Here is a 26,941-nt window from a genome sequence, read left to right as displayed (position 1 = left end):
AGTAAAAAGAAAAAAGAAACAAATAATATATACATTTACTACCCCACCCTTTTAAAAGAAAGAAAAGAAAGTTTTTGCTTTAATGTTGCGGTCAAGCTGTGTTTCCTGCTCTTTTCCTTGGTGATTTTTGTATCGTTCGTCGTATTGGCGGTGGATTACAGTGGTGTGGAGTTAATCAGTAATTGGTGTGTGTATTAATGTCATTAGTTCCCTATCATAGCGGTATATGCAACCTGATATACTGCCGAGCAAAGTAGCATGAACCCTATAGGAACAGTTGTTGTAGCTTAACTATTTTTTCTCTATTAACTCAAGTAGTTGGCGCCTGTTTTACTGATTTCTGGGATGTAACACAAAAAGCTGAATAAAAGATCCGTACTTCGCTGCTCAAATCATCCACTCCATTGCTGTCCACTTTTTATTGATTCGATGCCATTATTTTCAATGAATCCCATGCTTGTCTAGGTCCGAGATATATATCACCTGTGCCTTTAGTTTACGGCCACCAAACCATCGACCATCCAATACTTGACGTGCCTTGTCTGCATCTATTACGTAATAAAACCGAATATCAATATCTAACATGATGGCTTACTCGGGTTGTTTCGCGTTGATCCAAGAAAACATCTTGTTCTGCATACCACCAGATGTCTCAAATTCGACAAAGATCTTGACGTCTCCATCCCCGGGTTGCCATCCAGGTTGGTCTCTAACATCGCAGCTGTCATCGTTGCCCGTAGTTATAGAGACCTTGCGGACTTTACCAAATTTACTGCATTCATCCGAGAATTCTTGGTTTAAACTCTCGTCCACTTCGCCAGCAGGAACTGCGTTTTGTACAAGCATGTGTGTTGATAGCTAGATAGAGAGAACAAAGCCATGGTGTTTTTCAATGATCAGTTTATCAAACGCAAAAGCGTGGAGTCTCGGTTTTTTCTTTGTCGCGCATATATTAATGCCCTTTCCCCCTTAATCTTCTACCTGTTCTCTACTAGCAGCTAATTTCTGCATGATGGCGAAACGTTGACTTGAATTGACGTGCATGTCTTCTTCTTTGGCCACGGAATCTGCGGCATTGGCTGCTTTTTCTTGTTCTCTAGCCAAATTTGCAGCACGCATCAATGCAGTGGCTATAGATATGTGGCTTTAGAATGGCACTGCAAAGTATGTGATACCGCCCGTATGTAAATGCGTTTAATGTGGCAATAGAAAAATCAACTTACGATCAGGTGGTGGCCGCTGGTTCTGAAATTGAGGGTGTTGTAAGCGATGTTGTTGATGGAAGTGTGGGTTATGAGGATGATTTTGGTGATGCTGACGCCGTAGCTGTTGCTGCTGTTGGAACAGATCGAGTTTTTTTTGGATACCCAGGTTTTGGATGTTTGCATTAACTTTGACCATGACATCATCCGAATCATCTGTTGCTGCTGCAGCACCTGTTGTTGTTTCCGTTGCAGGTGTTGTTGTTGTTGTTGTTGTTGTTGTTGACGTTGATGGTGTAGTAGTGCCCGGTCTAGCGAGCATACCAGGACCAGTGCTTGTGTTATTCGGAATGTTATAACCGTTGTTGTTGCTGTTGCTATTTTCAGCAGTAGCAGCAAGCGTAGCGGCAATAACGGCCGGTGGTGGCATCGAGTCCAGGATTTTCATGCCGTCAGTAAGCGGGCCGCCAATGATGCTTTTGGATACACGCAACATTTGTCCGGCAATTTCGAAATTCCGCATGGATTCCATAGCTGTCGAGGCTGCTGTCTCGTCTTCGAACTCGATAAATCTAAGAGGAATCAGTCGACCATTGGTTTGATTTTTTTCGTGTAGATAGTTCATAGTTTTAAGACCGGGTCAGGCTATGGGTTTCTTCTCCTCCTCCTCCATTTAAGCAATCATATCTTTCTTTTCTTCTCCAGATTTTATAATAAAAGATAGGGAAAAAAAGGTGAAAAAAAAAAGATAAAAATCATGAGATTTGATTTAGGGGTTCCTCGTCTTCTCTTCGTTGATCCCCGTCAATCAAGCTTCGTTGTCGTGTGTACTTTTTCTTTTCTCTTCTTGTTCACTGCTTTCCTCCCATCTTACTCAACCCGGTCACGTTGTAAAATGCTTGCAAATACAGAGTGGAAAGAGAATAATAAAATAACAGAGATTGCTGTCACTTACCCATATCCTTTGTGTTTCCTTGTCAGGTAATCAGGCTGTATGATGGCAATGGAAGACGATGAGTAAATATGCAAACAACCCATATATCCCTGTTCAAGACACTTTACCAACAAGATGCACTTTTTGATTGTTCCAAAGGCCTCAAAAATAGTCTGAAGATTTTCCTCTGTAATCATCTCATTGACGTTTGCGACATAGATTCTTGATTTTGGCGGGATAGGAACACCTCCTGACGAAGCAGCTGTAGCATAGTTGTTGGGTCGACCGACTTTAAGTGCACGTCCACCTAGATCAGCCCCATTCATCGTCTCAAGTGCAAGTGAAGCACCTTCAGGCGTTTCGTATTCGATAAAACAGAATCCTTTGTGTCGCATTGAGACTGGATCCAAAGACATGCTGATGCTCTTTATGATACCGAACTGGTCGAACACTGCGCGCACATGGGTTTCGTTCAATTCAAAGTTAATACTGCCGACATAGATCCGTGCTAATACTGAAAGTGTACGAATGTCAACGCCAGAATGAATATGTGGATTGGTTGCAGATAGGATGGCATGTGTTGTAAGAGTGCTATTTTTATTGGGCGGCTTTGATGTCGTTGACGTTCCCGTGGTGTTCGTCGTAATATTCGTGGTTGCATTATTGGTGGATATTGGTGACATTGCCGTAGACGTTTTTGTCAACTAATAATATACGTATAACTTTAGGGTAAGAAAGCATAGACACTTGTATAAACGAGCAAAGTGCGAAACGTATTAACCTCTGATTTCATTTTACGCGCGTATGCTTTTGCTTTTTCCAGTCGTTCTTTTTGTTCGGTTGTCAGGTTCATCGCGGAGTGATCGGTCCAAGTACTGGATGTACCTGCTAAAATAACGTAATTACAAGAATTACACGTTAGCTGTCAAAACCAGTCTTTGGAAAATCGAACTCGAAGAATCAAGTCGTGTATAAATTGCTGGAGAAATAGTAGTAGTAGTAACAGTGAGAGATTTATTTACCTTGCCGTGGACGTTTGGTATTATCTTCAACACTTTCGGTTTCTGATAATGTTCGTTTTTTTGATTCGCTGTCGACCATTTTACTTTAGACAAAAATGCAAGAGAATAGTCCACAACGAAATGAGGACTTGGAGAAGCTGAAAGAAGGCCTTTGAGTGGCGGGACCTGAAACGTTGGAACCCGTTACAAATTTGCGTTGGACATGACGTCAATAGCGTACACTCACACAGTAATTATTGATGCACTGCCTTTCTCTTGGTGCAACTGAAGAGAATAGTATTGAACGATGATAACGCGCATATTCCCTACGCGCAAGCATTAAAAATTACCATGGGTGCTGGACTCATTCAGAATAGTCGTCTGTGGTTATGTGTCTAACAGCTTCCTTTATTCTTGTCGATTGATCCTTTTCACTCAGTTCGCCTCTTCACTATTTATCATTAATTCAAGAACAACAGTTCTATTGACTTATCCTACTCATTCATCTTGGTCTCAGACCAACAATCCTACTAAACAAGAATACGGGTCCGGGGTAGTGTACTTATATCCTTGTTGCACCACATAATATTGGATAGCTAATTGACTTACTGAGTGCATTATATATCATCGACTAAACGCTTTTCCATATTATTATCCTACCAAAGATATCCATGATTTAGGATGTATACAACGTATTGCTTTAGCCACTCCTTGATTGACTTTTGGCTTACTCAGGTTGTCAAAAAGGTGTGGTAAACTTCGAATAAATTGGACATAGTAGTTCTCCATGATTGACGTAACTTGTCAGCTCAAATACCTGATTTCTCAAATCTCAAAAGTCCCTGCAATAGCCGCCTTTCCCTTAGATACCTTATAAGAAAGCAACATATTTGATAACTGTACAAGCCTAAAGTAAACCGGAAACTTAACCTGTGTACTTGGTAGCGTTACGGACAAGTTTCGCACCGACAAGCGCGTCGATATGATATGACAGTATCTTATGCATTGTCTCCTTGTGTATAAAGCTTGTTAGTCAAGCTTTTACATCATTATTGGGCTGAAATCATAAGAGGTATCGAACAAAATGAAACATACCGATTGGACTATCGAACATCTAATCACCTGATCGGAGAACCGGGGCTATGATTCAAACTAGACTTCTCTTGGCAAATTTACGGTGTCTAGCTGTCATACAATGCTCTTCTGTGTGTCTCAAACGAGCTCGTTTTCATAAACATCAATTAAATGACATTCAAACACACAATCAGTGTATGTCGCATCACTTGTTTAATATTGTGCACCATGCAGGCTCTGCTGGTGATTAATAAGTTGTAGAGAGTGAACATTTTTGGCTTGTGCTAACTTGATAATGCTGATCTCAGAAGGCTGGTTGTGCAAACATCAGGTTGCACTAGCAGAAATGCTTACTGTTGACAAACGACTACCAATTTTAATAACATGTCGTAAGCGTCTTTTCAGCTAGTTATGTGACCGACTGTAGCACTTAGTGAGCTGCAACCCTGGATTATACTTGGAAAATGTAAGCGGTATGTCACTACTCTAGCACCTCGCCTTTGTATCTGGGAGGGAGAAAGTAACCTTTCAGTCTTAGCAAACTTTGAAAGAATTGTTTTCTTGCCAGTGGCTCCGTTTAGGTCCAGTAACCAGTATTCTTGTGTTTGTCAATCAAGCGATTCTCTATCTGATCGCAATTGCTTTCGGCACGTTGTAAAACAGCTTGTGCAAAAATGCTATCAAAATCGTTCCTGTTATTTCGTGGTATGTGACATATAAACCATTACCATCTTCACCATTTATATAAAGCGTTTTCATCATGGTCAGAAAAAATGACACAAAGCTTTCGATACTGTGTGCGTTATGCACGTTGGATACCAATCAGGTGTGAAGGCGTTGTGTGTTAAGTACCTGAACATTGTATGTAAGCGGTACTTTCGCCTTATCCTTATTCACTGCTTCTTTTTTAATGATATATTATGCATATATTTTCACCAAGAACACCGACAGATATCTATGGAAAAAACGGCAAAAGCTTTTCAAATTACCATTCGTTGCTAATTTTTACTCCTCTTGAGAAGTTGCCATGATATCCCGTAGCTGCTTGTTATGGCGATATGCTCTCTACATTGTCTTTTCGTTTTTTAATCATTAGAATACCCTACGTATTACGTGCTCGATACTAACAGCGGCGTGCTACTTGAAAATTTTTGTATTCAAAAAAGGGTTATATACAATCACTTCGTTTTCATCTTAAGCTAATAAAGAAGACGTCAACCCAAGGAATGCGTAGACATTATATGTGGAACTGACTGAAAGCAGAAATTTGCAGTATTGCGATATAGTCGGTTGTTGCAATAAACGATGATTTTGGACCTGTGGTGAGTCATATTGCCTCGTACATCTGCGGTGTCGCTCTTTTGAACAGTACTGTATTATATCGTGTCTTCTGGAATGCAAGTTAGCTAGATATCTCTTTTCTGTCACAATCACAGTAACACCCATGGTCCTTTGCTTATATTAAGTTATTATTTGATTTGATTTCACTGAAACTGATAGTAGTTAAATGGATGTCTTGGTTCTTTGTTTTGCAATATCATTAGATAATGGTTCTTTAAAAGACGCTGCATGTTCTGTAACAAAGATGATGTTTAAAAGGAGATCTTCGCTACAAGAGGTAGCATACTGTGCTCTGCCATTTTCTCTCGCGCCGTGAAGGGAAGAAGATACCCTAGGTCTGTTTATATATGCATAGGAGCAGAGTAATACAGGTTTCGTACTATGGATCCTCTTTACGTCTTGCTTAAGTTTCCTTCTCTTGCTATTTCAAAAATAGTAGATGTATGTATAGGGTCACCCATCATCGTCGCTTATGTAGGAGACATGCTGCAAGCTGCTGGTTTAGAAAACGGCAGAAAAAAGCTTATTTTTTCTCTTGCCTCCTTTCAGTTTGAGATTTACTTTAAGTATGATAATAGTAGCTTCGTTTTCAAGGAAAAGAAACTTCTTAGAAAAGGAACAGGGATGTCATTCTTTTGAAAAGCCAAAGATCGAGAGAAAGAGACGCGTATGATACAATGTAGAAGTTTGCCACTGAAAGAAAGTGGTAGTATAAAAAGTAACGAGGGGCGCTGTCAGTCACCTTGGCTTGCTCGGAGCAATGTAGGCTAGGATGTCATATTAGCGATAATGGTTGAGGAACGAGCACCAACAACCCCCACTCTTACTCTTGTTTGTTTACAAATAAAATCATAAAACCTTTATTAACAAAAATTTATGGGGCGTTGTCTTTGGGTGGAAAACGGGGATGTTCGGTAGTTCAACATACGACAATGGTAGGACAGGTTTGTTCTTTAAGCTTTCAATTTATGTGTGTAAATCAGAATATTACACGTCAACATATAAAGTAGTGCGGGTTCCCCGTTCCCCTCTCTCCTCTTTGTGCTACGCTGCCACTTTTCTCTTTATGTGTGCAGCTCATATAAATCAAACCACATCCTCAGCCAGTGCAAGGGAGAGCGGTAGGTGATAGGTTTGTTTGTATCATATTCTTATTGATCCCATTGTCAACTGATCCCCTTGACTTGTATTAGCTAGTACATAACGACAAAATATACAAGATGGTACCCAGGAATGGCATGGGATCAATATTTTGTCATGAGTTGCGTGGCAGCCACGTTATCAGGTTCTTCTGGTTCCAACGATGATGCGATCTCCTACTCAACCGAGCAGCAGCATAATCATCGCTTAAACAATGAATTTAAAGAGCATACTGACCACACCCGTCATCATGATTCATTGCCTACTTCTTGCTGGGTGGGGGCCGGTTGAGTTACCCGGATCCCCACCTCTCTTATTGTGTGGGAAATCCCAAAAATTAAAAAAGGCTGCAGCGTATGTCTCTTACACACACACACACACACATTTGTATGATATTATTTTCTCAAACACAGTGAACACTTGCATGGCGGCGAATTTGAAGGCATTAGAGTTTGTATACAGTACACAGCACTCTTATTTTATTACCGCTTTGGTAATTCTACATTCCCCACAATAATGTGATTATGCTAATTTGTTTCGAGGAAAGGGATTGGTTTTCCTATTAATCAGTAAATATTCCGGACTAAAAAGAAGTTTTGGACGAACCATGTCTCTGATTTTGTTCAGGGGGACCGTGTACGTGTGTATCATTTCACTGCCAATAATACGCAGCGAATCCAGCCTCACCGCGTTGTTAACCATCAGTGTTAGGCAGTCATGGTAATGTACTTTTCAACTTGAGGACGATACGCCAATGACGACGGGGATATGATAGATTCAGACAAATAATACTATTGGTGGGGTATGTATGAATGAGAATAGATTTCTTCGTAGTGAGAGTGGTACGTTTCTCCGTCATAACCTTACAAAATAACTTTTTAATGAACGAAAACGAATCAGACGAGCAAGAAGGTTATGCAGTGATTCAATCGCTACGCGAGCGTTGCCAGGCAATTCTACGGGATTGTGAAGCGCGCGGTGATATTGAAGGCATGTACCGATATAGCCATTCGTTGACTGCCGAGATGGGCTTTCTCGACAAGGTAAAACTCATCGTCTGTATACAATAGTATGCCAAAGGGAACACTTTGTAAAAGTAAAAAAGCCCTTGATGTTCACTTTTTTCCACTTATCGAGAAAAGTTAATAGAAGATCCATCGCGCATTAAGAAAGAGTACATTCAAAGTTCCAATTTAAGTTACTTGGAATCCGTCCATGAAGCCATTACACAGACGCGACAACTCGACCACATCATGGAATTGAAAAGCGTGCCACCCAAAGAACCCGGAACGTGGATCTCGCGCGCCGCATTGATGCGCCGACGCCAAACCGTCAAAGTTGACCTAATTAGTGAACATGGCTTGGTGTGGATCAAGGTGATTGCTCGTAATGCTAAAGGTTTACGGTTTGACATGGCTGGTTTGGAGTTGTTAGACGATGATGACGGTGATTCAGATTTCAGCAGCAGCAGCAGTGATCATGAAGATGATTTGCAAAAAACCGATCCTTTTGATGATTTGCCAATATTCAGAAAAGCGAACCAGTATCTCCGCAGTGCTAGTGCGCACCAGGTCCATTTTCAAACGCCCACTGTCGTGTTTGCATTTATGCGAGTACAAACAGGAGGAACGGACGAATACGTGGACCGAATATTACAACGATTACGCGATTTGGGTATCCAGGTCCATCTTGGCTCGACAGGATTGGATGCTTACAACTGTAATAGTACTCATGCAAACACGACATGTCCCCACGGAATAACAACGCCATCATTAAACTTGGATGTCAGTACGGCGTTGGCGCTTATCTCTGAAATGACGCATCGGCCATGCTTGCCGGACCAAGTTTTAGGCGAGGCGCTTCAGATCCAAGCACGGCGTGAGCAAGTCGAGCCAGCACTGCCCATACTCTTGTCTATTGTCCGTGATAAACAGCTCTTTATGGTCCAGAGTGCCTATGACCGACTTGTTCAAATCGTGGATGTTGTTGGTGGTGCGAACGAAAGAGCCCGGTTCCGCCAGTTGTTTGGCAAAGAAGCTCACGATCCATCACTTTGGACAAGTCAACAAGAGATGCATATTGAGGTCTTGCCAGATAAACCGTCGGAACGGTTCCGCGGCCTACTGGAGCCACCAGTGCAAAAAAGTGCGTTAAATAACGGACGCAAGATCCGTAGCAGGTTTTCCGAATTTCATGCCGTCATCTTTGGAAGCGGGGATAGCTATCGCATGACAACTGTAACGGCTATCCAGTGGATGCAGCAGGCCTTATTGGACGCATCCATGACAGGCACAGCTATCGTTTCGCATGAACCGAGATCGTTGTCCGAACAAAAAATGTATACACAGGAGAAATGATCTCTGTCTCTCTCTCTTTGTCATTACCCTTTCAAACATGTCGATTCCACCTCCCCCCAAAAGATAAAAGTTGGCGATACTTCATATATACACGTTAATGATGCGTGTTTTATAATAATAAGCTATGTATGGTGTGAGTCATGCAGCAAGTCCGATAGGATTACACACGATACACACACAATGTCACACCTTGTGCTACGCCATGACATCAATCAGACTTGTTTATCACTCATTTCTTTCTTTTCTGTCAAAAAAAAAGTCATCAATCATATGTATGTGTTTTTAATGGAGTTGCGAGCAAGAATAACAAGACATATTACAGATGGTGGTAAGAATCTGAATCCGAAAAAAAGAGAGAAATTATGTATAGAAAAGAAAAAGAAGAAGAGAGGTCTGCGTGTGTATATATAGTAGAAAGAGATGAGAGAGAATTAACAGATTTGTGTGTGTGTGGCAGGGGTATGTTTCCTCTTTTCCTCTCTCTTCTGTCTTTGTATGCGAGAGAGGGAGAGAGGAGGGGTAGTATATGTGCATAAAGTGTTGAAAGAAAAGAAGAAAAGAAGTTTTATGTATAAAGAGGTGCAAGAAGAAGAAAAAGGGGTATGTATACTAGTGGTATATGATACAGAAGTGTTTCTGCCTCGGATTGTGTGCCGAGAGCATGTTAGGTACACGGTTGTTTGCGGGAGTCATATCTTGGAGTATGTGTACGTCTCTCTCTTTAGACGTCGTCCTGATCGCTGTCTTGGGGGATGCTGTCGAAGCTGTCGAAGCTGTCGTTGTTGCTGTCAACGTCAACGATAAGTAGCGTCGTCATTGTCCATTGGGAAGGATGGACACCGTTTCTGGGACATGAAGTCTGCATATGCCATAGAAACAAGGTCGTGAGTCACTGCTAGTTTGGGGGTGTGGGGGTGAAAGATAGGTGGGGGAAAGAGAGTAAAAGCGAAAGAGGCAATTTCATACCTGGTGGTTAGGAAGCCAATTTCCACAGAGTTCGCAGGTGGCAGGTAGCAGGGAGAAAGGCGGCTGCTGCATGTTTAAAGTCAAAGTCAAAAGTAGTGGAAAGAAAAGAAGAAGGAAAAAGAATGGGTGAGTGTGTGCTGCCCCCCTTTTATACGTGAGTGTCATTTGGAGAAGCACCTCCCCACCCCAAGCCCCCCCCCCCTTCCATTCCAAGCAAGGGAGCCTCCCCCATCTCTCTTCGCTTCTCATCTCCTTCCTTGGCTCTCCCCTGCTCTCTATCTCTCTATTTCTTCTCAGTAGCACCCCCCTTACACCACTACAAATACACACGTTTAAAATGTTTTTGGCGCTCAGGACGACATTTGTGCACTAGGTGCGTCGTGTCCCAAATAAATAATTGCGTGTGCGTGTGTGTATCATATCAGAAGAAAAAAGAGACTTTGTTGTGGGGCGTGTGAGCTTTTTCTCTTTGTGTGCCTTTGTGCTTGTCTTTGTGTGTTAAAATGTCCTCTGGTGTCTCTGACGTCGTATTCTCCCCCTCTTTCTCTCTCTTTCTTTCTCTCCGCTTGTAATACGACCTGCAGCAAGTCAACGACGCCATGCAACATGACACACTACCCACTCTGAGAAGCGGGGTCATAAAAGCACCGTCTTTACAACACTTTACAGAAAACATTCTCTTGCTTTACGTATTATTTGTTTGGCTTTTTTTTTGGTCCCTGATCACCATCGTTACCGTTCCTGGTGATTACCATGGCTACTTATAATTACCATGTGGCTACTAAATATTGCCATGGAAACTAATTACCATGATTACTGATAGTTCCCGTGGTCACTAAAGATTACGATAACTATCCTCTTTGTTTCTTCCATGAGTCGGACATAGCTATGCCGATACAGACCAAATTGATGTTGGGGCTTATCAATATTATTGATTTTGATGATGCCAGTGGCCGTCTTCCAAACACGAGATCAAATTTAATAAAAAGCACGTCACCGGTTTTTAAGTTGCTGTAAAATTTAGGTATGGGAAGAAAAAGTCTTCTTTGGAGAGGAGTCGAATGTTATTGGAACCCGACAATGTCCGAGAGAGAGAAAAAGAAAGCGTACTACATTACCAGTTGCTATATAGACCAGTTAGTGGGTCCCTTCTACTTCTGCCATCGCGCTCTTATAAATTTTGTTAAGATGAGAGATCGTCCAAAGAAACACAAGGCATTATTTTATTATGTTTGATGGACAGCATTAGCTCAGCAATAAGCATGTGATAATTTAATGCTAATAGGGGGCTTGTGCGCTACATCCTTTTCGAGGTAAGTCGCGGCGTGTTTAGTGAATGTTGACGCTTATTCAACTCAAATCATAAACTACTATGCTGTTAATAATCATCACCATCACTCCCATCACTTAAAGGAATGAGCAGTTGTGTGAAACTTATGTAATGGACTATACATCATCACCATCATCTGTCTACTACTGGCCACATTTTGAATGCATAAATAATACACTTAGAAGCAGCTGGATATAGTAGCGCACCAAGGAATAATTTTTGTTTTCAAATTTCGCTTAGGCAAGACATGGCCTACGTATAGCGCGAAGAATAGAGTGGATCATGGTCAAAAAAAAGCACAGACCAAACACACGGCACATGCAAAAGTGACCAAGAAGTAAAAAGCAAACTAAATATGATGAGGCGGCGACCCAATATCGCGCTTCTCCCTCTTCAATATAAATAAGGGTCGCTTCATTTGGGTCGCTTGACAATTTTTATATTTGTATTCTCTCCCTCTTCCCTTTTTCTGCCACTCTCGCACCACCACAGCACATACGCACACAATCTACCCCCAGTCATAACAAATGAAGGCATTCTCAATTGAAGTCGGTCCTGAGACCCAACCTAATGGCGGCCGTATTCGACGTTCCATTTTGGCTGCCGACGGTGTTGTCCGAGTTCCTGCCACGGACGTACACACTCTGTATGATGTGCTCGACCGTAGTGTCAAGAAATACGGCAACCGAAAAGCTTTTGGCACTCGTCGCATTGAGAAAATGATTGAAGAAGAAAAAGAGGTCGTCAAGATAGTCGATGGTGTCGAAAAGAAGGAAAAGAAGGTGTGGAAATATTTCCAATTGTCAGGCTACGAATATGTAACATACAAGGAGGCCGGTGAACGTGCACATGCCATCGGCGCAGGTTATGCCGCGCTTGGGTTATCCGAAAAGACAAAGGTCGAAATATTCGCGCCTACTACGTAAGTCTCTAATGTACTTTGTCGCAATGGACTTGTAAGGAAAAATTGGGTATTGATGGATCGAGTGTGTTGCAGCGACCATGGACCACGAGAATATATTTCATGTTACTAACGTACACACAACATTGGTCAACAATAGTATGAACTGGTTGCTGACAGCCCATGGTCTCTTCACACAAAACATGACCATCGTCACTGCATACGAAACACTGGGCGAAGAAGGTCTGTTACATTCCATGAACGAGACCGAGGTTGAGGCCATTTTCACCTCAGCCGAATTGTTGCCAGTTGTGGCCAAGGTCGCCCCCAATTGTCCTTCCCTGAAACATGTGGTGTATCATGGTGATGCCAAGGCTCAGGCACTGACAAACTGCAAATCCGGCAACGTCCAAATGGTCATGTCTCTAGACGAATTGGTCAAGCTAGGCCAGGAGAATCCTCGCGAGGCCCGCAAACCTGAGCCCGAGGACCTTTGTTGTATCATGTATACTTCCGGTAGTACTGGTAATCCCAAGGGTGTCATACTATCCCATAAGAACATTGTCGCCGCAAGTAAGTGTTGTTTGTTTGGTTATCTTGTTCCCGGAAGCAAAAGCACACTTATCAAGTGCATATTCTTTTCTAAATAGTTGGTGGTGCCAATGCGTTGTTGGGTCACCTGATCACGGACACGGATAGTATCTTGGCTTACTTGCCATTGGCCCACGTACTCGAGTTTGTAGTGGAGAACTTGTGCATGTTCTGGGGCATCACCCTTGGTTTTGCGAATGTGAGAACGTTGACTGATGCTAGGTAAGATGTAGTGTGGGCCATCTCGCGAGTGAAAAATGCACAACTAACTGATTTATACCATTATAATGGCAGTGTGCGCAACTGCAAGGGTGACATTAAAGAATTCAGACCAAGTGAGTTATCATAGCTCATAATTTGATGAAAGATAACAAGAAGGTTGTTCAAACCCGTACTCCAGGTTTTGCTAACCTTGAAAAAAATGATTAGGCTTGCTCACTGGTGTGCCACAAGTCTGGGAGTCAATTCGGAAGGGCATTCTATCCAAGCTGAATGAAACATCGCCACAAGCACAAAAGATCTTCCAGCGAGCATTCGCAACCAAGGCATGGTTGATGGAACGCAAATTGCCTACGGGGTTCATTGACAAGACTGTGTTTGCCAAGATCCGTGAACAGGTTGGCGGTCGTCTGAAATTGGCATTATCCGGTGGTGCGCCTATTTCTTTGGAAACGCAAAAGTTTTTGTCTGTTACAGTATGTCCTATTCTCGGTGGCTACGGCATGACAGAGAGTTGTGGGTAAGTTTTCCACATAAACAAACAAACAAAAAAATCCAACTCTTCTAACGAAACCAACTTGAAACATGAAAAACTTGTTTAATATAGTATGTGCTGTATCATGTCGCCTGAACAATTTGGGTTCGGTCATGTCGGAGCGCCTGTTCCTTGCGACGAAATCAAGCTAGTGGATGTGCCCGACGCCGGTTACTTGTCCGCTAATGATCCGCCTGCTGGCGAAGTTTGGGTAAATATTAAACCAAAATCCCGGGGCAAACAGATCGACCAACCTCTAAAATCAAATAAAACGATTAAACACGCTCCTGTTCTCGTAAAAGCTCACATATTCCTAACTCGCTATTTTATATTATCATATGCTTTAGGTACGGGGTCCTTCTGTCACGAAGGGTTATTGGAAGCGTGACGACCTAACCAAGGAAACGGTTACCGAAGACGGCTGGCTAATGACAGGCGACATTGCTCAATGGAACCCGAACGGCACAATGACGATTGTGGATCGCAAAAAGAATCTTGTCAAGCTGTCAAATGGCGAATATATCGCACTGGAAAAACTCGAATCGATCTACAAGAGCTGTCTGTACGTCAACAACATTTGCGTCTATGCCGACTCGTTGCGCCCACGCGCCGTAGCGCTCGTGGTGCCTGTCGAGAACTCCGTCCAGAAATTGGCGTCGGAGTTGGGCGTCGCGTCCAAGGAATGGGCGGTGATTTGCAATGATGCTCAGGTGAAAAAGGCGATCCTGACGGCCTTGTTGGGTCAGGCCAAGGAGGCCGGACTCAAGCCTGCAGAAATGCTCTTTGACATCTATGTGTGTCATGAGGAATGGACCATCGACAATGGTCTCTTGACAGCCGCACAGAAGTTGAAGCGAAGCGATATCAACAAGGAATACAAGGAGATACTGGATACTATGTAAGTTGTGATAATATATGCGGCGCGGGGGCAGAAAGAAGGAAGCAACAGGAGAGGTTAGCTAAATCAAGGCTTTTCAATCTAGGAACGCTGCTCAAAAGAGCTAGAAGAGAAGACCGAAATCATACCTCATATTTGTATTAAGTAAAACCTGCCATATTCACCATCACAGCATCTTCCCATTCGATATACCAGAACAACCAACTTTAATCCCAACCGAGTTTAAACCATAAGTGGGAACACGCCCAGCAGCAGTAACGATCCCACAAGTAATTAGCTGTGTTACTTCCATTCCCGAAATATAATAGACATTTCATATGAAACTTTTGCTGTCCCCAAGTTTTATTACATCTTTTCTTCCTCTTTTTTCCTTTTTACCAAGCTTGAACCTTCTATTCTCCCCTTCCTTTCCTTTCCTTGCCTCCCTTCTAACTGAGAAACAAAGACAATGCGACTCTCGGCTTCAGCGTTACTATTGCTATTACCGACGTCCGTAATAAGCTTGTCGATCTCAAGACCGCTACCACTCACATTACAATCCGCCGGTTTGAATTTACCAGTGTCATGGACTATTGACGCCGGCGAGGATATCACTTCACTTACAGTTTCGTTAGCAAAACCCGAGGACACCGTCGTAGCCACACTAGCACAAAACGTCGATGCATCGAAAGGATCGCAAGGCATCCTTCTTCCCAAAGATACGGTCAACGGTGGTGGATATTACGTTGTAATTGAAGGCAACAACAATCCCCCATCACGCGCAACACGTGGTCCATTTACCGTCATTTTCGGTGCTTCTGAAGGCAGCAGCAGTTCTTCGTCTGCTGCACCTTCATCACCACCAGCTTCAGCCAGCGCTTCATCGTCGGCTTCTGCGTCTCGTTCTTCTCCAACGACATCCTCCTCCTCCTCCTCCTCCTCTTCTTCTTCTTCGTCGTCATCAGATGATAGTGATAATTCTCCCTCGTCGACATCGGATGAAGCGCAAGAATCAAATTCTGATGGCGCATCTAGTGGTTCCTCATTAGGTGGTGGACAAGTAGCTGGCATTGTTGTTGGTGTTGTCGGCGCGGCATTAGTGGTATGGGTTTAAACGGATTTGTTCGTGAATTAGGGGGGGGAGGGATGCGCGGAACTAGGCTGAATTTTATATTGTTCTTTAGGCGGGATTGGCTGCATTTTTCGTGTTTGTGAAAAGACGACGGAGGGATTCGAAAAGTGGTGGAGGTCCCGACAACGCCAACTATTATAATCAGGGTGACAACAGCAATTCCTACGTCATTGATGCACCACAGCCACGATACGGTCCACCTCCGCCTATGGCTGCTGCTGGCGGCTATCGCAATATGAGCGAGCCTTATAGCGAGCCTTACAATGAACCCTACAATGATCCATACAACAATTCGTACAATAATGTTACTGCTGCCACCGCAGCACCATACAGCGATCCATATCAAAACATGAGCAAAACATACCAGTCTCCTGACACACCGACAACAACAGGAGCAACTTACGGTAACATGTCAGTATCATCGCCGTCCACCACCGACAAACCTCATACTGCCGCGTAACGACCTGTTAATTTATATTTGCTCATAATCAACCATATTACTCTTTCATCCATCCATCTTCTTTGTATTTTACAGCTCCTTATACTTATATATTGTTATATTGATATCTCTACTATCTCCAAAAAAAACGTAATCATCTTCTTTATCCTATATGTGTATTCCATAAACTATCTTACAGCAAAAACAGCGACGATGAACGTCTATATAAATATGGTACAATTAAAAAAAAACCTAAGAAATATCAGGAAGGAGGAGCTATTACAAAAGAAAGAAAGAAATAACCGGGGTACAGAAAGGATGTGTATACAAGAGTACGTCGGAATCAGCCGAATGGATGAGAAGAAGGGTATAACAACCAAATATAAATTAAAAATATAAGCTCTCCCTCCCTCTCCCTCTCCCAACCTTATCGCTGTGCGTCGAAATCATGAACAAGCGCCTTAATAGCATCAATGGTACCAAAGATACAGCCAACGATGCCGAGAAAGATGGTCAGTGCGCAGAATGCCAGTTCGTAGACTTTTTTGTTACGCCAGCCGGTGAGTCGCAGATAACAGAGCACAGGCAATAAAAACACCAGGCCGCAATTGGCCAACGCACCAATTAAGCTCATGAAATCCGAGAAAAATGGGACCTACATTAATATAACCAATAACGTCAGCTATAGTTGTAAATTTCTTTGAATGATACCAACAGCAAAATATAGCAGTTGATTTTACTTACAAAGACGGCGAGAACGACCAAAATGACCATGGTGACCGAACGGATGGCAGCACGCGCCAACCATGCACCGAACTTGCCCAACCGATCCTCATCCGCTCTCGAAAACCGTTCAAACTCTAGGGAAAACGATGTTGTAAAGATCGGTATCGCCAGAATCACGTGGATTGTCATGACAATGGTAGCAGTTGTGCGTCCAACTCCCAGAGGCAATGAATCGTAGATAGGCGATTGGGTATCACGACCATAGGCATAGTAACCGGGAATGGATGTCATGAAATAGAGTAGTGTACAAGTGCTTAAACCAGCCGTTACCGCCCATTTCCACTGTTGTGGTTTGCGTAATGCATGTTCGACGTCTACCAATAGTAATATGCAAGCAAGCAAATGTTATTGGAGCGTCCGGTTAGTATGCATCATCTTTAAACTTTTTAAACAGCGATCCATGCTACTGCTATTACGTACGAGGATAAGTATTGTTGCCACCAAACGAAAAAGCAATGGTTGACAAGGCTGTAGGGAATCCAGTCCAAATGACGCTATCTTGCACAACGGTCCGTTCTGGATGTTGATGGCGATCCGTGGGGGCTTGTATTACAACAACCAACACCGCAATCATAGTGCAGATAGCACCAACAGCACTCGTTAAGGTTACTTCGCGTAGGGTCTTTTGGATCAATGAAGGTATCAGTAAAAAGACGCCCACAAGGATCGTCCAAATAGCTTGAGTTAATCCTGCCGACTACATAGTAGATCATAGACATATAATGTGAATTCTAAATTCAGCAAAGGAGAGAAAAAAGGAAAGATCACGTCTACTCCGTATAAACAAAACATGATATATACCGTATGCTGTAGCAACTGATGCATGTTGCTACCTGCCAGAACCAGGTACAACGCGGGACAGCCGAACAAGTTTAAGAAATGTAGTACGGACGCTATGAGATAACCGATGCGACCAAATGCAGCTGTGCCAATAGCCTTGTAATCGTGTAATCGCTTTCCAGGCTGGTAATAGAGACACCGAATCAAGACAATGCCGCTGTATACAGCCATTCCATATGCCAACAGCAAAATAAGGATGCCCAACCAGCCACCTTCGGCAAACGCACGTGGTAGACCCAAAGTGCCTGTACCAGCAACAACACAGACAACATTAAAGTAGGCTGTCATGACACTTCCTTTACCATGGCCAAATTCGTTCAAATGGCTATCGTTGCTGGGGGACTCTTCAATCGTCACGTCGGCCCCATATCCCATGGCCTCTTGTTCTTTTTTGCTGCTTTCGGGTGTGGGTACGGATTCTGAGATTGGTGTTGGCGTTTTTGTGGTAGTCGACGCTGGTGGTGGTGCCATCATTTTTTCCGGATCACTTTGTTGCATAATTTCAAAAAGCAAAGAAAGCGGGTTACTAAAGAGATGGAGGGTGTGTATGTGTATTATCAAGTAATGTGCAAATTGAAAAGAGAGAGGTTGAGAGTTGTGAGAGTGAGTGCAAGAAGAGAGAAAAGGAAAAAAGCAATGAGAGAGAATCTCGCCCCCGCGGGGATTTTTATATGGCTATGCGAAGAACAACCCAACCAGAGCAAGGTGTCAGTTCAATGCAGCCACTTTTATCCACCCTAGCCAACGAATGGCGACCCGCATATTCCCCATTTTCCCCTACATTAGCTTTTTATGAAACGTCTTCCCGTTGCCGTTCGCGAATCAGATCAAACCGACTAATCGTGTCATTAAATTTATTCTGTGATATGTCTTGCATCATTTAAAAAACAGTTAATATAGCGCAGCAGTACATATGCAGTTATCTGTGCACCCTAACAGTGGTAAGCTACAAGACGGATATCCGCGATGTTTTATGCAATGATTAGCGTGCATACCCCATTAAAATTTTCCTCTATCTCTATGTCTCTCTCTGCTGCTTATCCTATTGCTCATCGTTCTCGATATATCCAGCCTAGTCGTCATCCCAATGAAATAAGAATGTTCCGCCCCTCCCAATAACCGCCACCACGTTTTCCTCTCATCAAACATACAAAGAAAAAGAAAAAGCAAACAACTACTTTATCGCCATGTTGATAAATCGGTTTCTCCCTATTTGCTATTTGTCAATCATCGTCATCATCCTCACGACATCCGCAACGCTCGCCAAACGTTTTACTGTTCAATTCCATGCATCGGCAGGTGATATTGAAGCTGCGCGTGCACAACAAGATTCATTTTTAAAACACTTGCAGCAACAGACTAGCTTGAATTTTACCGTCCGATTTCGATACACGCATGCATTGAACGCCATCTCTATAGACGTGGCAGAAGAACAAAGCAGCAACAATGGAACAATGTCGTCGCTATTACAGGACGCGTTATCACACCCACAAAGTTACCTTACTAGGCAACCTCTAGTACGTCGGTATTGGCCTGGTAAACGGTATCCGAGACCCCAGTCATCGTTACAACAGCAGCTGGACAAAGGCACCCCAAACCTTTCAGAGGCACATGCAATGACAGGGGTTCATAATATCTCTTCAACATGGTCTGGCCAAGGGATCAAGCTGGCGATTTTGGATACCGGTGTGGATTATACGCATCCTGCATTAGGTGGTTGCTTTGGTGTAACTTATCTTTAACTTATCTTCACATCTGCTGGTTGGAAGGGCAATCACGGTATATTGATACACTGCAATGGTTTTCCATCTTTTTGTTAGAATGGATGCAGGATTGCGCATGGCTATGACCTAGTAGGTGATAATTATGGAGGTAAATATATAAAAGCAGCTTTTTAAAGGATCTTGAATGCGCATTCCAATCCGTTTGTTTATCACATTGATGATAAAATATACAGATTCTCAAGGCATATTAATAACCATAATAAACAAATCAATCGCTTCATTCTGTATTGATTTATATAATGTATAGAGGGTGATAATGACGAACCTGTGCCTGATCCTGATCCAATGTAAATATTACGAAACATGTGTTAAGTTATAATTGTTTGTGGGATCCGGTGGAGGCGGCGGCGGGTGATTTAAAGGGGGGATATTAAACAGTATTAAGTTTTTTGACTTTTAACAAACATTGTATGTAATTATGCTGCTAAATTGTTTGTTTTAGGGACGTGTGCGATGGTCATGGGACACATGTGGCGGGAATAATTGCTGCATCGGGTGATGACCAAGTAAGTCTTGTCTGTTTGACCTTTTTTTGAGTACATAATATAGTGTCCTAAAGTTTGGCTTGCTTAATTGTGTTTCTCGTGTATTGGGGAACAAAGTCATTTACAGGCGTGGCCCCGGGCGTTAAAATGGGCGTATGGAGGTAGCATGATTGCTTAGCAAATATGCAGAAGATTGTTTAGAATCTTAGTACATGCATTTGATGTTTCAAACCATTGAAAAGAAGAGACTTACATGCTACTTACTATGCATGCTATGCATTACAGAATATTTGGCTGCGAAGGAGATACAGATGATGATATTATCCTAGAAGCAGCGTGAGCATTCATTCTTTTGTTCCTCATCATTTGTCACTTTTTATAAATTAATAACTGAAGAAAACGATAACTGATGATGACATGATGAACAAGTGAGCGAGCCATTCAAGCTGGCATGAACATCATCAACTTGTCACTTGGTGGTGACACAAGCGCTTGGCAAGAAGTTTGTATATCTTTTGCTTATGTTTAGCACCTCATTTACTTAACGCGAGCAACTGTGGTTGTAATGAAAGAAAGAAAAAGTGGCTAAATAATCATAAATAATAGGACGCCTTGGCTGTAGCGTTGTCAAGTATAGCAGATCAGGGTATCATGGTTGTAGTAGCGCAAGGGAACGAAGGCCGTGACGGGATTGCGCGGACTCCTTCGCCTACAATCGGACGTCATGTCATGGCAGTCAGTTCCGTAGATAATCAAATCAAATTAGCCCATGGTTTCAAAGTCAACAACGGAAACGATAACGATCATGGCGGCGACGCTTTCTTTGGTATTACTTTATAAATTTAGCCTCTTGCATATAGAGTGTGTGCATGCGCTGTGCATCATGCTGCATGTAATAAGGCACGCTTACCCCATCAATCGATCACCATGTGGCTTTCGATTACATTTAGAGTATCGATTATCCGACGACAGTCTCCTAACCCCATTTCCCAAGGTTACCCGATTCATACTACCAGCATCAGATCATGAACTGTATGCATGTCAACCGTATCAAAAGCCATTTCAAGGAAAAAACAATACTGTTTTGGTTAAGCGTGGAAATTGCAGCTTTGTTGATAAGGCACTAAATGTTCAGAACGCAGGAGGAGCGGGTATATTAATATATGCTGAAGACGACCGCCACAATGGATTAGTCTCTATCGGGTTCAAATCAAAAAGAGTGCAAATCCCAATTGGGTCGATCCAAAGAACTGTCCTCACATCAATCCAAGATGACCAAAACAAACCCTTTTTAGATGTCGAGCAAACAGATCAAATAGTGGAGTTGCCGTCGGCTGGTCTTTCTTCTTTGTATGTATAATAGGAAGCATACACCTTCTCTTCTCTTTACTGCTCAAGAATATCACCGCATCAGTAATTTCAGCGCTGCATTTATAATATGGAAAGAGACTTAACATGTGTTTTAGGTTTTCTACATGGGGACCTGATGCAGAGGTATGTCATATATTGCATTAGTATCTACCTCTTGGCTTTGTTATCGTGACTCTGCTACACTACTTGTAAATTTCACGTCTTACTATTTTTCCACTAACACCATACTACTGATGCTGCTATCTGCTGCCGTCAGTTGCATCTCAAACCGGATTTGGCCGCAGTGGGTGGTAATGTCTACTCCACGTTTCCTATCAATCTAGGCAAGTGTATACATCTTTTTTCCTCCAAGTATAGAGCGACGGTCACAAGTGTACCTAGTGTACGGAGCATTGAAAAGTCGGAAAGGAAAAGAAATGAAAGATATTTAAAATTGATATGCGAGTATTAACAAATTATCAGGAAAGTATGCAACAATGAGCGGAACAAGTATGGCCACAGTAAGTACTAACTTGTCTTGGTAAAAGTATCGATTTTTCCACTGAAATCAGCGAAATTATTTCGTATGTTCAGCCATACGTGTCTGGATGCATTGCTTTGTACATGCAAGCAACTGGATCACGCTCTCCAAGTCAGATATTCCGCGCTCTGTTCAATCACGCAAAACCAGTAGTGACACAGCATCATCCAAGCCAGCTAGAATCGCCTATCAAACAAGGTGCTGGTCTTATTCAGGTACAGATATTTACATTCTTTGGGGCATCTAAATAAGCACCCTCTCGTCCAACAGCTTCTACATATCAACATTTTCGGATCAACTTGTCTGTTACACCGCATCATTATCATACACATTATTAGATACATCATGCGATTCGAGGGGAGACCACAGTCAGCCCATATAAACTTGAGCTAAACGACACTCAATTCTTCAAACCAGAGAAAACATTAAGGATGAAGAACAGCTCACATGTTCGACGCATTTACCAGCTTGAGCATCTACCCGCGGCTGCAATCTCTGGTAAGGTGTTGTGCGGGGAATTATGGTTCTTATCTTTTTTAAAAGCTGCATGTGATGTATAACTCGTTTAAATCTAACAAAAGAGAACCCATTTTAAGGTTACGACTTCGACAAAAGTGCAGTTCCGCGCTATCGACCGCTCCACGTGGATGCCAACGCCACAGTCGAATTTGAAACGACACAATTGACACTCGAGCCCAATGCAACACAGCTCCTTCATGTTCGATTTAGTCCACCGAAATCAAAGCACAAACATCTACTCTATGGCGGATATATCAAGATCTATTCTTATGCTGACAATAGAAATGAGGAGCAAATACACGTACCGTATTTAGGTGCTCTGGACAATCAACGCGATCTACCCATTTTTGATACGATGGTAAGTAATTTAAAGTGTGGGGCCAACAACTCATTATGCTGTCGAACAGTAATAAATATATCAACCGTTTGCTTTTTCTTGCTTGCTTGCTGCTACCGCTACTGCTATATCCATCAATAATACAATAGAGAGGATACCCAAGGATCGAACCTGCAAACAAAACTCGATTCAGTTTCCAACGTGGCAACGATACGGCGCATCTGCATATCCGACTTGGGAGTCCTACAGCACGCTTAAGAAGTGTGCTTGTTAACCAAGAAAACAAGCGCCTGGGCACCTTGGTGGATGGATATCAAAAATGGGTCTCGCGTAATGACCATTCGGATAGCGCATATACTCTGGATTGGCGCGGTAAAATCATTATTCCTCCCGCAGCATTAATTGGGCCTTCTGCTACTGAAGCGACTGGGAGTGATGGTCCTTCTCCTCCTCTTCCGCCTCCTTCTTCCAATACCACTCCATCTCCAATGAACTATAGCAACATCATTGATGCTGCTCGTATAAATGACGGCGACGCATATGGTACCAAGAGCTGGAGCAGTAAAAATAACATTCGAAGAAAGGTGGTACGAAGGCACGTTCCACCAGGAAGGTACAAGATCCGTGTCTCGGCATTGAAAATCTTCGGTGATCCATTACTACAAAACGATTGGGAGATATGGTATTCGCCTGAATTCGAAGTAATTGACTGAAAATTGGAAGCAAGCATGAGGAGAAAAAATAAAAAACAATGATATTTTCGAATATCTTGCTATTAGTGTTCGATTGGATGAATTGGATGCTAGTAGTGCAGCATGTATACTTCCTGATCCTTCGGCCCTTTTTTCTTATCAAGGATTTTCAAGGTGATCATATATCATGCAATATACTTAATATACTCAAAGAAAACCGATACAATTCGAGGCACAGAACCACAAAGAACGATAGTATATCGATCTACTTTCTTATTTTATTTTCCCCGGATAAAGGCATATAATCTCGGAAAGTGCAAGTACAGAAAGGCAGGATTATAATACATGCTCGAGCTAATTGCCTAAACCTTTTTTGGAGTGTCCGGGGCTGTTTGTACTTGGGAGAAAGGAAGAGAAGGTATATCGGATGTTTATAGCCGGTTTCTTTGTCTGACTCAACTGATATTGGTCAGGTATTTATCATAACCATTGTTACCCCAGTAATAAAGCTCGTATCCTACATTAGCACATCTTTACAGAGCCAAGGCATCCAATCGCTGAGATATCCAGCATCTATCGTCATCATTAAGCACAACAGCCTACTATCTGTGGGAGGAGCGGATATTGTCAACATCCTTAGCACACGAACAAGAGTCAAGATATCATAGTATATCATCTGTTTACAACATTGATCAAATTAAGAGAAGATGGTACAAATGTCACTTCACCGTCTTTTTCACAATTGTAGGTTTTAAAAAAGTCTCTCTACTAGAAAACTCAGTCACTACCAAATAGCAAATACTGATGCTGGGAAAGTCTTGCCAAAATTGAGATATCATACAAAAAGTCATTGCATTTACTAAGTTGAGCATTGACCCGCGGTTTACTGTTGCAAAAGAAGGGAAAATATGGGGGGCACGTGGGTTGACGTTAAATTGGGACTTCACATAAAAAAAAGCTACCGCTATGTTGGAACTGTTGGAACTTTACTACCTTCTTTTTCTCTCTCCTTCTAGTAAAAAGTGAATTCCAGATATTCGTATGACTACGCCACACTGATAGTTTTAAAAGAATATACGGCGCATCTGAACCGAAACTGAAACGCAATATCTCGTACTGTACTCTTCTCTTACTGATTGTCTCCTAGCTTAGTTTAGTCTTAAATCATAATTGACGAAGCATAAAACAGGATTTGTTTTTCGATTCAATAAATGATGAAGACAGGCTGCATCACATCAATATCTTGCTCCTTTTTTTTTCTAGAACATTACCGAATGTAATATATGCTTTTATCGTAAAGTTAAGAATATTTTCGCTCTCCTCTAAGGATACTTTAATACCATGATAGAGATCGACAAATACATCAAACCCAGCTCCTCAATGCTCAACCGCTGCCGCATAATGCTGAAACCACAGAAGGCCAGTGATTTACTACAAGTAATAGCATACTTACGGATCCAATCCTGTCATTGCGGACGATGAAACATCGGTGTACCTGCATAATGTTTGACTTAGCTTAACTATATCGAAATTAAAAGAGTAATAACCACTTGATTCTTATGAAAGATATTGATCAATGTATTAAGTACAGCATTTTTGTTGCTTAATTTAATCTAGCCTGCAATTACACTGTACATTGTAATAGCCTTCACTATGTCGATGGCAAGAGGTGCTTGCAATAATGGCAAAAGAGTTATGCGGCGAAAGTTGAGGCAGTAGTAGCTGTAAGTGATATATGTAGTAAGGGAGTAACAATAGGTTGAGAAAAAACAAACGGTGGTGGTACAGAAAGGCGCACATTGTTCTGCACATGAGGAGGCACCAGGAGCATGATGCTGTTACCGTTCTTGAAAATCGTTTTCGTTACTGCTGGGCTTGAGCTATTGCTGAAATAGGTTGGACAGGGAAATTTGGTTTTTGCCTGAAGTTGACATGATTCGAAATAAGTGTAATGGTGGTTACTGGTATTGGTACTACGTGCATATGTTATTTGAAAAAGAGTCTAATGGTGTATGGTTCTACATGTGTGTGGAAAACGGGAAATATGGAAACCCGCCGACACCCGTGGGGAATCGCCTTTATTTTCCCTTGGGAAACTTTATTATTGGCTGGGATGTATCACCAGAGCTTCTTTGTTGTACATTGCACAAAATGAGAAGGATACTTGTGCGTGAGTGCATTCTTAATAGTCCTGGAGATTGATGCGGTCGCTTGCTCCTTTTTCTTTCTTCTTTTTTTATTTTTGTCTAATTCTCGCTTCTTCAGTCTACTGCACTAGTTACTATATTTTCTCCTCTCTTTTAATCAATAACACTATAACCTTCATTCACAACAACCATTATTGGGGGGATCGTAGCCCATGATAACGCTGACGGATTATGGCGTACGAGTAGTGGACAGATTAAACATGATGGGAATGTGGCTGGCCGTCGTGGTGTCGATTCGCAACTACATGATTTGCTATAACCAGTACCGGAGAACAAGAGGCAAAATGTACTTGATCCCACACAAAACATACTATAAATAATTATGCAGGGCTTATAAACCTTTTCACTTCACCTTACTAAAAATATTTGTAGTCACCTGGTGAACATTGGTCAGGTACTCGTCCTGCTTGTGCATCGATTTTTATACGGCATTATTCCGCTGTTTGAAATCAGTACATGCGCATATTTTCCTCTCCTCGTCTCGTAAGTGCTCATTCATCGAATTTTTCGACTAGTGCTTCCCTGATCATTAATTGCACGACAACTTTTTAAATGTAGACTATGGCATATCAGTATGTATTTAGCAGGACCTCGTTGTTCTCGCTCTGCGTCTTTTGATTACTTGCTCATCCAATATTTCATCTTTTCTCTGTCTTGACTGTATTTAGCGTACATATTGTTCTACGTGGTCATGTTCATGCGATTAATCATTCTTGAGTCCGACCGGCACTCGTTGTGGATCAAGATTGTGGGTATTCTATTAATTACTGTACGATTCGCCGACTGGCCATACGAGTTGGCCTTTGTTACAATCCAACAAAACATCATGAACCAGCAGATCCAAAGCGGCGGCACCTGCTGGGCGCAATGGGGCCAAGGGGTGATCATTGTAAACTTTGTTGGTGACGCACTGGCCAACCTCTTCTTGAGCGGGATGTTTGTGCGGCGACTGTTTTTACACATTCAGCTGTCCAAAAGGGCCATGAGTCGTCAAAATCGGCTCATTGAATACATTGCCCGCAAATCACTCATGTGTTTGATCTTCACCTTCGTCGTCAACTTGGCCATGAACTTACTCAAAGTCACCACCTTTTTGGGCGATCGATCGGATGCTTTTACTGTTTATTTCCAGCTAATTGAATCAACGTTGTTAGTGGAAGCGCTTCGTGTCGATTACACTCGAGTACCGAATCAGGCGTTCTGTGAAAATTGTGGCATGGAGATCCAGTTGCCGCCGTCGTCCAAGAGCAATAAGCATAACAAAGGCGGACATGGCAGCAATCGCAGCCGAAATAAGCAACAGCAGCGACAAAGCTATTCGTTACCGACACCCGTGGAGACCGAGGATAGCATCATGCGCG

At 42.4% G+C, this 26,941-nt stretch overlaps 11 protein-coding genes across 11 annotated transcripts; 7 read left to right on the top strand and 4 right to left on the bottom strand.

Annotated features, from left to right (window-relative positions):
- Positions 1-92: 92 nt before the first annotated feature.
- On the bottom strand, positions 93-3,416 carry BDB00DRAFT_799212 (uncharacterized protein). Its single transcript, XM_053121672.1, has 8 exons — positions 3,159-3,416; positions 2,918-3,024; positions 2,265-2,840; positions 2,158-2,192; positions 1,224-1,774; positions 982-1,130; positions 642-858; positions 93-548 (listed from the first exon to the last, which is right to left on the bottom strand). The coding sequence occupies exons 1-8, from the start codon at positions 3,235-3,237 to the stop codon at positions 442-444; spliced, it is 1,821 nt and encodes a 606-aa protein (XP_052984982.1). The 5' UTR covers positions 3,238-3,416; the 3' UTR covers positions 93-441.
- A 4,243-nt stretch (positions 3,417-7,659) lies between these two features.
- On the top strand, positions 7,660-9,295 carry BDB00DRAFT_799200 (uncharacterized protein). Its single transcript, XM_053121671.1, has 2 exons — positions 7,660-7,682; positions 7,763-9,295. Exon 2 carries the CDS (start codon positions 7,946-7,948, stop codon positions 9,047-9,049), a length of 1,104 nt encoding a protein of 367 aa, XP_052984981.1. The 5' UTR covers positions 7,660-7,682; positions 7,763-7,945; the 3' UTR covers positions 9,050-9,295.
- Positions 9,296-9,770: 475 nt separating this feature from the next.
- BDB00DRAFT_754604 (uncharacterized protein) lies at positions 9,771-10,087 on the bottom strand (the record flags this gene model as incomplete). The annotated part of the gene is made up of 2 exons (XM_053118775.1): positions 9,771-9,908; positions 10,016-10,087. 2 exons carry the CDS (start codon positions 10,085-10,087, stop codon positions 9,771-9,773), a joined length of 210 nt encoding a protein of 69 aa, XP_052984980.1.
- A 1,785-nt stretch (positions 10,088-11,872) lies between these two features.
- On the top strand, positions 11,873-14,596 carry BDB00DRAFT_867335 (uncharacterized protein; the record flags this gene model as incomplete). The annotated part of the gene is made up of 8 exons (XM_053126333.1): positions 11,873-12,267; positions 12,407-12,819; positions 12,897-13,059; positions 13,132-13,172; positions 13,267-13,576; positions 13,664-13,802; positions 13,939-14,489; positions 14,575-14,596. 8 exons carry the CDS (start codon positions 11,873-11,875, stop codon positions 14,594-14,596), a joined length of 2,034 nt encoding a protein of 677 aa, XP_052984979.1.
- Positions 14,597-14,708: 112 nt separating this feature from the next.
- Positions 14,709-15,695, top strand: BDB00DRAFT_398569 (uncharacterized protein). The gene has a single exon (XM_053117238.1). The coding sequence runs from the start codon at positions 14,938-14,940 to the stop codon at positions 15,580-15,582; it is 645 nt and encodes a 214-aa protein (XP_052984978.1). The 5' UTR covers positions 14,709-14,937; the 3' UTR covers positions 15,583-15,695.
- On the top strand, positions 15,406-16,345 carry BDB00DRAFT_799194 (uncharacterized protein). The gene has a single exon (XM_053121670.1). The coding sequence runs from the start codon at positions 15,809-15,811 to the stop codon at positions 16,058-16,060; it is 252 nt and encodes an 83-aa protein (XP_052984977.1). The 5' UTR covers positions 15,406-15,808; the 3' UTR covers positions 16,061-16,345.
- A 121-nt stretch (positions 16,346-16,466) lies between these two features.
- BDB00DRAFT_754494 (transmembrane amino acid transporter protein-domain-containing protein) lies at positions 16,467-18,040 on the bottom strand (the record flags this gene model as incomplete). The annotated part of the gene is made up of 4 exons (XM_053118767.1): positions 16,467-16,694; positions 16,784-17,139; positions 17,246-17,522; positions 17,627-18,040. 4 exons carry the CDS (start codon positions 18,038-18,040, stop codon positions 16,467-16,469), a joined length of 1,275 nt encoding a protein of 424 aa, XP_052984976.1.
- Positions 18,041-19,257: 1,217 nt separating this feature from the next.
- Positions 19,258-19,539, top strand: BDB00DRAFT_730774 (uncharacterized protein; the record flags this gene model as incomplete). Its single annotated transcript, XM_053118311.1, has 2 exons — positions 19,258-19,392; positions 19,486-19,539. Coding segments are annotated over 2 exons (189 nt in total), but the record flags the coding sequence as incomplete, so codon positions are not given.
- A 2,242-nt stretch (positions 19,540-21,781) lies between these two features.
- Positions 21,782-23,394, top strand: BDB00DRAFT_924993 (uncharacterized protein; the record flags this gene model as incomplete). Its single annotated transcript, XM_053128795.1, has 5 exons — positions 21,782-21,805; positions 21,879-22,040; positions 22,164-22,323; positions 22,446-22,702; positions 22,831-23,394. The coding sequence occupies 5 exons, from the start codon at positions 21,782-21,784 to the stop codon at positions 23,392-23,394; spliced, it is 1,167 nt and encodes a 388-aa protein (XP_052984974.1).
- Positions 23,395-25,624: 2,230 nt separating this feature from the next.
- On the bottom strand, positions 25,625-26,032 carry BDB00DRAFT_398442 (uncharacterized protein). Its single transcript, XM_053117237.1, has one exon. It carries the CDS (start codon positions 25,887-25,889, stop codon positions 25,674-25,676), a length of 216 nt encoding a protein of 71 aa, XP_052984973.1. The 5' UTR covers positions 25,890-26,032; the 3' UTR covers positions 25,625-25,673.
- Positions 26,033-26,271: 239 nt separating this feature from the next.
- Positions 26,272-26,832, top strand: BDB00DRAFT_738109 (uncharacterized protein; the record flags this gene model as incomplete). Its single annotated transcript, XM_053118418.1, has 1 exon — positions 26,272-26,832. A coding segment is annotated over one exon (561 nt), but the record flags the coding sequence as incomplete, so codon positions are not given.
- Between the last annotated feature and the right edge of the window lie 109 nt (positions 26,833-26,941).

Source organism: Zychaea mexicana, assembly GCF_025766255.1.
Source record: "Zychaea mexicana strain RSA 1403 chromosome Unknown BDB00scaffold_4, whole genome shotgun sequence".
Classification (NCBI taxonomy): domain Eukaryota; kingdom Fungi; phylum Mucoromycota; class Mucoromycetes; order Mucorales; family Lichtheimiaceae; genus Zychaea; species Zychaea mexicana.
Note: the sequence above shows the minus strand (reverse complement) of the source record. Positions and strands in the feature narration are given on the sequence as shown.